General features: G+C 46.2%; 1 protein-coding gene across 1 annotated transcript; it reads left to right on the plus strand.

Moving 5' to 3' along the window:
- Nucleotides 1-1,714: 1,714 nt before the first annotated feature.
- LOC119435869 (uncharacterized) lies at nt 1,715-2,905 on the plus strand. The gene has a single exon (XM_037702572.1). It carries the CDS (start codon nt 1,715-1,717, stop codon nt 2,903-2,905), a length of 1,191 nt encoding a protein of 396 aa, XP_037558500.1.
- Nucleotides 2,906-11,339: the final 8,434 nt, after the last annotated feature.

Genomic DNA, 11,339 nt, shown 5'->3' on the forward strand with positions numbered 1-11,339 from the left:
CGCAAAGTTCGGGAATTAATATCTCGAAAGCGGTGTCATCCGTGGAATTCATTCCAAGTGTATCCGCCTTGCGAACTCCACGGCTACAATTTGCAGATTACAATATGGGCCATCAGGTAATTAGTGAAAAACTTAATTAGTGAATTCTTATTAATTAGTTGATTATGCATTTCAATTTTTGCGCAAGTAATGTCCGCCGCTTCGAGTAGACCAGCTCATTAATTAGAATTGGGATATCTGCCACAGGCAACCTTAACTAAATTTTGAAAGTGTTCGCTGAAACACCCTGTATATATATATATATGAGCGTATGAGTGCGCGCACGTTATATAGTGGTCGCCGCCCTATGATCGAGGGCTCCGCTGAAGGGAGACGTTAAGCCCTATTATTATCAGATCTTGTTGCTTACCGAATAAAATTTAAAAAAACAAGCAAATTACAAGTAGCTTTCCGACCGAGCAGAAGTGACGGCCTAAAATGTAGATATCAGCATACATTGGCACACGGACAGGAAGCAAGTGATCAGAACGCCTTTTACGCTTAATTACGCGATAGCGCGGTTTCTAAGCACGAAATAGTACTACGTGTTGCAGTCTCAGTTAGGTCGCTCTTACAAACGCAAGTGAACCTACAAACGGAACAACACAATGGAATTGTTTCGGAATTGTTCGCGTTTAAAACGAAAATTACGCTCATATTACATCATAAGGACGCACCCGCGCGATACAGCGTCCCAGACTACGCACACTATTTGCATCGCATAAACCGTTAGGCAGTAATTGAAGTTGGTGCAATGTTAACGAATTAACACACATAACAGCAACTCGGGATCGTACAAAGTTCGCGTTCCGTGCAGTGCACGATCAGAGGCAGCTCTTTCGATAGCTGAAGTTTTTGTGTTTTATGCTGATCACGCGTGCGAGCGCGCACACATTCCCACTTATTCCGCGAACCAGAGGCCGCGGATATTAATTTCTTAATCTGTCTTCACGCACACACAAATCACCAAGCACGTTTACACAAGCACAAACTGCTTGTGAAAACGTTAGTCCGTGGCCTGCGGACGTCAATGACTAATTGACTTTGGTACAAGCAACAATAAAAAAAAAAGTTATTTGTACCAAATTCAGTTAACACATCCAACAGCAACCTAGGATCGCAGAAAGTTCGAATGGCGTGTACAATGGCCGATCAGACGCAGTACTTTCAATGGTTCAGAAGAATGGTTTGCTGGGAGAGTTATCATCCAGGCGCGCAGCGCGAAAATACGTCACATGCAGGCAATGGCGTACTTTTTTTTTTTTTCTAAACGATCAGAGCCACACACAAGTGCACACCCACAAGAGGCAAGCGTGCACACCGCAGGCTTGCCTAGTCCCGGCACGGAATACGAAGAATATCACGGTAGTTGCGGCACATGGCGGGAGAGCGTGCGCTAGGGTAGTTCACTTTAGCGAGGGGGAGTGGGCACCCGAAACCGCTAACCAATCGTCTGTGCAGCAAGTAACGTCACGTCTCGCACCCACTCTCTCGTTTCTTTGCTTTCTCGCTCTCCCTTCTCGCCCTTTCCATCGCCTGCCGCGGGTCTTCCCGCCAGTTCGGACCTGTTTGATTTTTTACGGGCGCCATTAGCGTCTTTGTAGCTGCGCGCGCGTGTTCAAGACTGTTTGCGTGCAGAAGGCGTTTGCTTCCCGCGGCGAAAGATTCGGGAAAGATGCGGGGAACGCAATACTTCCTCACGGGCTTCGGCGACTTCTTGGAGCGACGCCGCATCTCTTTCGTCGACCCCCTGCCGCGCAGCCTCGTGTGTTGCGCCTGCGGTTTCGTGTCGTCTTTGTCCGTGCGGCTGCCGTGCGGTCACGTCCTGTGCCGGCCATGCAAGCGTCACATCGCGAGCGACGCTCACAGGTGCCCCGTGGAAGGCGTGAAGTTCGAAGAGGCCGGCGTAGTGTCTCAGACGGTCAAGCTGTCAGACTTGGAGCAGCTCCACGTTTACTGCTTCAACGGCGGCCAACGCTGCGACTTCGTCGGCAAGCTGGCCGAGCTGCCCAGCCACGCGTTCGGGTGCGTCTACGACGAGGTGAAATGCGACAAGTGCGACCGCGCCGTGAGTCGTAGCGCGGCCGTCGATCACCGCCGACAGTGCTCCGTCAACCTGCCGCTCGCTGGACGAACAGCGAGCCCCGCTCAAATCGCTACTGCGGACGGAGGCCCGACAGGCGTCGTCGAGGGCGTCGGAACGTCCGAACGCGCGTCGGAGGAACAAGTCGACCGGGAAGGCGTCGCCGACGACGACGCCAACAGCAGCTTGGTGGAGCACGTGACCAAACACCGAACGGACTCTGTTCGTGCGAAGAGAACGTCCAGCGGAGAACTCAAGGTGCCCGACACCTCGTCTGCCGGACCCGTTTCGCGCTATATTACTCCCGGACCTTACCGCGCCGCTTCCAAGCCGGGCGTCTTCATCACGTTGTGCAAGTTCGACAACATATACGAGAAGTACGAGGAGCTCCGATGTAAGGACACTGCGTCGGCTGTCACCAAGGGTTGCGTGGCGGGCGGCTACACGTTCGCTCTCAAGTGCACGCTCTCCAGGGAAGAAGTAGAGGACGGGACCGTCAAGGTGTACTTTTCTCTCTACCTGGGCTCCGGCGAGTGGGACAATTTCGTCGAATGGCCCTTCAGTAAGGACGTGACGGTGGTCCTGACTCACCCGAAAAACAAGACGAAGGACGTCAGGTTCCCTATCTTTATGCACAAGAAGGACACGGTTAAGAAACCTGCCCCGACTGGCGCCACTTGGAACAAAGGTCACCGCACAATCGACGGCGAGAGTTGGGAGCGCATTGAGTGCGAAGGTTTCATCCACGAGAACGCCCTTTACGTGAATGTGGAGTTTGAGTGACTTGAAGCCGGCGAACCTTAGTTTGGAACGTTTTTACAAATGCGTACGAAGCCGAGTTGAGCTCTGTTTTATATTCAAATGAAGCTACGTACTTGTGCTCGACCCTCACGAATGTCTTGGCAAGAGCCATGGGCTACCGGTTACACCATAACGCTGCGTGTTTGTTTCAGTGTGTTCGCTCTTCCTTACTGTTGTTTTTTTTTTTTTCTTTCCTATTATGTTTTTTTTTTTCATTTCGTTTTTTTTTTTAGCCCATGTGTTGACGTCATCTGTGTGACAGTTTCATGCAGTTCTCGTTGTTTGCAGAATCTAGTCTTGCATATCTAGACCGTGTTGAAAATGTTTATAGTCTTTCTTTTGTGGGTTTTTGTCATCCATAAAGCTTGTTGGTGAATTGTAAAGTGTTTCGAACTGTGATAAATTTACCAATAATTTCAGCAGTTTTGGTCTTGTGTACTCCGTCTCTTTGCCGGCAGTTTACACCGCAGTCGGCCTAAACTGACTTCTCCAAACCGCAGCCTTTTTATTAGTGTTAGAGCACTGCATTGGCCAAGGCTGACACGAAAGGCCGGGCGGGCATGAAACCTCCGAGCACACGCTGGCACTCTGCATAGATCCTAGGTATTCTGTGCAAAGCTAAAGTGACAAGTTGGAAAGTCTGGTTGTTAATTACCTTAGCAAACGAAATAAAAAGAGTCCTAATTGTATTCTGTTTGATTTTATTGTGCAGAAAATCTTCCAATTATTTTTGGTGGTAAAAAACAAGCTGTACTGAAAGAAAAAAAATATATGTATACGACAGAACGATCTTGATATGGTCTGGCTGGTACTGCTTTTTGGAAGTGCACTATTTTATCGCTCTCGGTACAATTGTTTTATTTCAAATGTGTTATTTTGCCACTTTTTTATTTATTGCACCACATTGACGATTGTTTTATGGTTGCCGCAGTACGCATAGATAGCTTCCGCCTTAACAGTACTTGCAGATGGGTAGGTGTGACAGTGCATTTCCCCACCTTCATTTTTTTTTTTTTGTACCTAAGTTAGAATATGCACGCTTCAACATTCAGCTGCTTTTGTACCTAATAAGTGTTAGCCTTTTTCTTGCTGTACGAACTATACTTACAAGAGCCATTTTATTGCGATAGCAATTAGGAAGGGGAGCTCGGTCGTGCCGCCTTCATCGTTCTGTCGTGGTATATCGACGCGCATGCGTAGCTCCCTCATGGAGAGTTGCGTTTAGCTGCTAAAGCGTCAAAGCCAAGTCACCCTCATGCAGTGCATGAGACTCCGGGCCAGCTATAGTGGCCCATCGTGTTCAACACTAACAAAATGAATCACCGCTTCTCCTGTCTGTGAAATGTGGAAAAACGCTAACTATTTTCCACATCTTGCTTGAATGTCCCGAAGTACTTTCCTCTAGCATACAGACAGCGTATTCTATTCCACCTGGCATTCTTTCTCGCCAAGAACCCGCTCTTTGACGCGAAATGACTTTTAGATGTTGTAAATGATTTTAGTACACTAGATGTTGTACACCAGAGCGTTCCGTAGCATGGCCTCTTGACACTTTCAGATGCCAATTAGTTGTGTTGGTTGAAAACTTACTTTCACCGCATTTATTACGTCTTCAGCATCAAAAAGCTTACAGCTGCAGAATACATTAAGAGTTGTGAGTTCCTCACTGAGTTTTGTCAAGTTTACAGAATGTAGATTCCAAGCGAAAACTCGCTGCAGGAACATCAGATATGCGAACATTAACTATTTTATGTCTACGAGGCTCGAAAAGCACCTATTCAGCCACTCTAAAATTATCACTGGTGCAACACATTGTGAAAAACAATGACAGAAGTGAACCCGCAACATACAATGACATACTTACACCAAGCAAAATACCTCACCATTTTTTACCTCTATACTCGTTTTACTAAAACAATTTGCCTGTGTAATTAAAGCATGTAGGACTGTTTCAATCACAAGTGTTTCAAGATGTACAGGACACATTTTAAATATACTTACTTTAATCAATGCTTTTGTTGTTGATACACTATCTCGGTGCACACAATTGTGTACATAGTGTCTGAAAGTGTTAACAGAAGCCTACGTTGCGGCAGTAGTATAGACAACACAAGGGCCCTGGTGAGGTAGCAGTGCTGCTTGGAAATTATTGTTAATGCAATGTTTTAAGTTTATGACGTCATCTATGTGTATAGCACACCTCACTGTAGTCATTGTCGTAATTTTATTGCAAGTATATATTACGCATTTATACAGCAATCAATTTTAGGCCTCTACATCCACGCTACATCTACTTACCGCTATACGTCTATCCATCGATGGCTCAATATCATTTCTTAGCGCTCCTTGGCATGGAGGAAGGAAAAAAAAAACTAGGAGGGAGTGTCACGTGACAATCTTGAAGCCTAGTCGTATACATTTAGAGGAACGGGATGACGGGAAATAGGCCCTAACGTAACAGGCAAGAGGTAAGATTTGGCTCGCTTCGGTTACGTCTGCTGCGGGGCTTTCGGAACATGCGCACGTAGTAGACGTGGCAAACATACGCCGAGGTTAGTAAAGGAATTCAAATGCGCGAAGCAGTCGAGTCTGGGTTATGTCAGTCAGGTAATGCACCGAACCACCACGCGGCTCGCTACTTAAGCAGCAGACAGGCGTCAAGGCTGTTGCGAACGAAGGCGTCTGCATTGCGCCCAATAACCCGGGAGGACCACCTCAACTTGGACGACTGGTTGCATTTCGGGGATACGAGGAAACCTTTCGCCCTGCAAACGTGTGAAGGCAACCAGGGGCGTAGCCAGGGGTTGCCTTCACAAGACAACTACCGGCGCCGGGAATCATTATGGATTTTGTCTACAATGTCTTTTTCAAGGGACACTAAAGAGAAACCGGAAGTGGAGCTTAAATGGTAGATTATCCTTCCACGATCACAGCCATACCATTCTTACTGCAAACAGATGTTTAATAAGCGAGAAAATAGCGAAAAACTGAAGGATAGGTGCTGATGCCCCTTCGAAATTCCCGCACTACACGTTCGTGACGTCGGAGATTACAAATGCAGGCCGGTCGCGATTGGTCGAGAGCGATTTATCGCTGTTAATAAAGCGCAACATTAAATACACCTTAAACGTACATAAACAGCATTTGCCAACTTTTTAAACCGTTTCAAGCGAGGAAGTACAAGTTTAGCACAAAATTGATTAAATAAGAAAAAATGGCATCGATGTACATGCGGCCGTGATAGTTTCGTAGTTACGTTTTTGGTCAATGCATCGTTGCGCGCGCCTGTTCCGCTCTACGGTGTTTGGTTGCGTGTTGCGTGGTTCGAAAAACGTTGACTTTGCGGGAAACAGCCAGAAAATGCCTCGTGTGTGTAGTGTTGAGGGCTGTATAAATGGCCCAAGGCGCTTGCTCAGGGGCAGCGGCAGTGTTGACTCGATTGTGTCCTTTCATGTGGTGTCGCGCGGAGAGCCCCGGCTCCCCGGCGTTCGCAATGGCTCAGTGCTCTGCCGATGATAAAATGACAAAACAGCCAGAGAAGCCGATGGTGTGCTCTCTGCATTTCTCGCCCTCGGATTATGTGTATAATCTTGCCCTCGGAAAGTATCTTGGCGAGCCCCAGAGGCCAGTCCTTTCTCGAGCAGCTGTTCCCTCAATGCGGCCTTCATCAAACCCCCTATCGGTGCCCCTGCAGCAGCAAACTGGCGGCTCGTTGAGTGCTGAATGTCATTAAATAAAGCCACGAAATAACCATACCGAGTACGTGCGCAACTTTCTACGCTTGTTCTGTCGGGAACATCGTCGCCTGGCGGACCGGACGCTTCGCCTTCCGTCGACGAAAACGAAGCTCTGCTTTCGCCGGCGCGGCCGGCAGGGTAGCTCGAGCAGAAACACCTACCGCTCGAGCACGGAGGATCATTTCGCGCTCCGTTTCACTGATTATCGCTGAAATGCAGTCCTGCTTCCCTGGCGAGCTCTTCGTTGCAAGGTTCAGCGGCAGCAACGGTATCCATCGCGGCGAACGCAAACGCAGCGACCATGCATGCAGCCATGATGCATCCAGCGTCTCGACCGTTTACGCAAGCGGTGACGTATCATGGCGCATTCTGATTCGCTGAGAGCAATGAAATCTGTGACGACAATGCTTCAGCGCCAAATCTGGGGTGAGGGAAATTGAGGAAGAGATATTTGGTCTTTGTTTACGAATTTCTCCGCGAATAACTCATATTTTTGCACCCAACAAAAACTGCATGCATTCCTCAAGGTCCCTGTTTTATTCCAGCGGAACTTCCTGTTTCTCTTTAGTGTCCCTTTCACGCTCGAAAAGGCATTTCGGCACGAACATTGCGAATTAACTCGGGCTGGATTTCGTGGCAACGCCCTTGCACCTGAAGTCACATAACCCAAGGAGCGCCATCCGTGCACAAACTTTAAAGGTGTTTTCGATAGCGAGCGGGCGCGTTGCGGCATCTCGCAGCGGCCGCGGAATCAACGGAAAGCATGGATTTCAGTTCTGAAACTTTCTGGGTATAAAGTTCTCATAAACGGTTGACGCGAAAGGAGCACTGATATTTCCAAATGCGTGCATTTTCAATTCTGGAACTTTATTTGTTATATATTTATTTATATATGTTATATATTTATTATATATATATTTATTTGTCTTATAAAATTAGGCCAACATATGCGCGCACTGGAGCCCTCGTGTCCAAGCCGTTCCCAGAAATAGAAGCACGCGCTCGCAATCTTCCACAGGCACGAAAATACTGAATATCACCGTGACTGTCAGCTGGCAGCTGATAATTTTCTCCGAACATGTTCAGGAAGCGCGCCAAATATGACCGATCAGCTGGACCAGGGAAGGCGTAAAGTAAGAGAAAACAGAAAAAAGTTAAGAATTGAGGCAGTTCTTTTTTTTTGCTAGCGACAAGGTCTGGCTCTCCGTGGCCATACAGGGCCAGTGGTCCTATGGATTTAAGCAAAGCCCCCGCTTAAAATATTGCTATATTCAGGGCGCTTCTTCGCATGCGAGCTGATTGTAGAGATACGTATCTGAAGAACCATTTGGAAAGTTGCCCCAGTAATGCCCCGTATTTAAGCCCAGATGTACAAGACCAAATTATAGAAATTTGTGGTGAAATTATCAAAAAAAGCCTGGATGCAAAAGTAAACGCTACAGGCTGCTTCTCCATACTTGCTGACGAAACGACGGATATTGCTGGAATCGAACAACTTACTCTTTGTGCAAGGTAAACAAGGATGCCAATGACACTGAATGGATGTTTTTAGGTTTTAGCACCGGAATAGATGCCCTATCTCATTGCGACTGCAGGTTCTATGTAAATGTGTGCAAACTGCTGCAGATTCTAGTCACCCTTCGAGTGACGACTGTCAGCTCAGAGAGAATACTTTTTAACATGACATTACTAAAAAACTACTTGCGCTCTACCATGTCTGACGAACGCATGGTTAGGCTCGCGCTTCTATACGCCCACAAAGACGTAGGCACCAACGTCTCCGAAGTCACTGACCGCTTCGCTAAACCTCCCCGCCGAGAGAAGTTAGTCGTTTAGATAGCGAGCAGCAAAAATCAATGCACGTAAAAAGCTCTGTTCCTTCAGGTTCATAAACTCGTAATTATAAATAGCATTAGCCTGCACTCTCAACACCGAAGTCATCGCCTTTCCTTGAGATTTGCGTGCACCATTTTGTAAGAATATTTGGGTGGTGCGACGTCGTTACGCTGTTGAGACGCGCCTATTGGGTCCTCGCCGAACTGTTGAGAGGCATTGCGGAGAACGACAGCGTCGACTGGGACCGTCCGGTACGGCCTTAAATATGGTCAGGGTTTCCGGCGTGCCAGTCCTTCATTCACAAGATTGGGCGAACTTTTTTCACAGGGCAAAGCAGTCGCTGCGGACCCTGACGTTAGCTTGAGCGCCTGCACATGCTTGCGGGGCGTAAGACATCTTGGCTTCCCAGAAGGTGCCCCCAAACCCGACGAATCGCCATCGGAAGGGCGGCCAGTGGCGTAGCCAGAAATTTTGTTCGGGGGGGGGGACTCAGGTTGCAGCGCGGCCTCCTCCTCATAGAATTTGTCGAGGGATGAAATATATTATAACTGCATTGCCATTGTATGTTAGATGCTGCAAACGAATTATTGAACGCTACGCACTGTCAAGTAAAATACATATTTTTTTAATAAAAGAACATATTCGTATGTCCCAAAAATTGTGGCAGACATAACTGATATCAATGCTTCCGCGTTTTTTTTGGCTATTTAATAAGGTAAGAAAATATCACATGAACTTTAGATTTAGAACTATATCACTTTGAAACCAGCAAAGCACTGCATGCAGAATAAGTTGAGGACAAATATTTTGATGAATCTTTGTCAATCAAGGACCTTGTTTACATTTTTGTACATATGCAACGGCCAGGGAAAAACCTCAATGACGCTGTCCTTGGTGGCAATATATTTCGCAGGAGCAGCTGTTACCTGTGGAATATTCAAATGCGAAGATACAACTTGATAAAGGGAAAAAAAGTGTCGCTGGAAACAAAGTTGATTGCTTGTATACACAAAACCTCACAACAACATATTTAAATATACGTATAAATCACCAATTGATATACGTGTTTAAGCAAACGTCATTATATAATGCGTCAAGCAAGACAAACATGTTGCGCAGTCACAGATAGTAAACTTTACGCATAGAAAGACAGACGATCCAGGCAAGGACAAAACTATGATCGCAGAAATCGTTATATGTACTTGGGCCATGCTGCGATCGCGACAGCACCATATGGGTTGAGTGGAGGAATAATAGAAAAATCAGTAAGAAAATGTGTAATTTAACCGTGGCTGCATAGCGGAAACAAATATTTTGCACCCAAAATTTAAAAAAAAGGGTATTGCTTCGTTTCAAAAATGAAGTAAAAGCAGGTAGCTAAAAAGGACAGAAAAGGCCTAACGAAAGCCACAGATGATGCGGCAAGTTGAACGATCCAATATTCGAGTGTTCTTGTTGGGAAACGCCGCGTGGGCCGAGCTTTCAAACTGCAAGGTTGGTCAAAATTGGTCATTGATGTCCTCGTAATTGTCGTATTCGCATGATAATTTTGATCCTGATCCTAACTGTTCAAATAAACGGCGAAAATTTCTGCGGTTTTAAAAGCTAATGAACAGTCATACGTTTTCATAATTACGTGTTTATAGACTTGAAGGAACAGAGCTTTTTATTTGCATGATTTTTGCTGCTTCGCTTTCTAAAGGACAAACTTCACTCCGCAGGGAAGTTTAGCGAAGCGGACAATGACTTTGGACACGATGCCGACGACTCTGTGGGCCTATAGAAGCGGCAGCCTAACCATGCATTCCTCAGACATTGTAGAGCGCAAACAGTGGTTTAGTAATCTCATGTTAAGAAATATTCTCTCTGCGCTGGCAGTGGTCACTGGAAGGGTGACTAGAATCTGCAGCAGTTTGTACACATTTACCTCCAAAACGAGTATGGAGGTAGATGTTTGGGTATTTTGCTTGGTGTGAGTATGTCATTGCATGTTGCGGGTTCACTTTTGTCATTGTTTTTCAGTGTGTTGCGCCAGTCATAATTCTAGAGCGGCTGAATAGGTGCTTTTCAAGCCTCGTAGACATAAAATAGTTAATGTTCGCATATCTGATGTTCCTACAGTGAGTTTTCGCATGGAGTCTACAATCCATAAACTTGACAAAACTCGCTAAAGAACTGACAACTCTGTATTCTGCAGCTGTAAGCTTTTTGATTCTGAAGACGTAATAAGTGCGGTGAAAGTAAGTTTTCAACCAACACAACTAATTGGCATCTGAAAGTGTTAAGAGGCCATGCTACGGAACATTCTAGTGTACAACATCTAGTGCACTAACATCATTTAAGACATCTAAAACTGATTTCGCGTCAAAGAGCGGGTTCTTGGCGAGAAACAATGCCAGGTGTAATAGAATACGCTGTCTGTATCCTAGAGGAAAGTGTTTTTTCTTTGATCTACTTCGCGACATTCAAGCAAGGTGTGGAAAATAGTTAGCGTTTTTCCTCATTTCACAGACAGGAGAAGCGGGTGATTCATTTTGTTAGTGTTGAACACGATGGGCCACAATAGCTGGCCCAGAGTCTCACTTCCTGCATGAGGGTGACTTGGCTTCGACGCTTTAGCAGCTAAACGCAACTATCCATGAGGGAGCTACGCATGCGCGTCGATATACCACGACAGCACAATGAAGGCGGCACGACCGAGCTCCCCTTCCTAATTGCTATCGCAATAAAATGGCTCTTGTAAGTAGTTCGTACAGCAAGAAAAAGGCTAAAATTGATTAGGTGCAAAAGCAGCTGAATGTTCGAGCGTGCATATTCTAACTTGGGTACAAAAAAAATGAAGG

Source organism: Dermacentor silvarum, unplaced genomic scaffold (genome assembly GCF_013339745.2).
Source record: "Dermacentor silvarum isolate Dsil-2018 unplaced genomic scaffold, BIME_Dsil_1.4 Seq97, whole genome shotgun sequence".
NCBI classification, from domain to species: domain Eukaryota; kingdom Metazoa; phylum Arthropoda; class Arachnida; order Ixodida; family Ixodidae; genus Dermacentor; species Dermacentor silvarum.

Coding starts and splice junctions, on each gene's coding strand:
- LOC119435869 (XM_037702572.1), top strand. CDS start 1,715: ATGCGGGGAACGCAATACTTCCTCACGGGCTTCGGCGACTTCTTGGAG.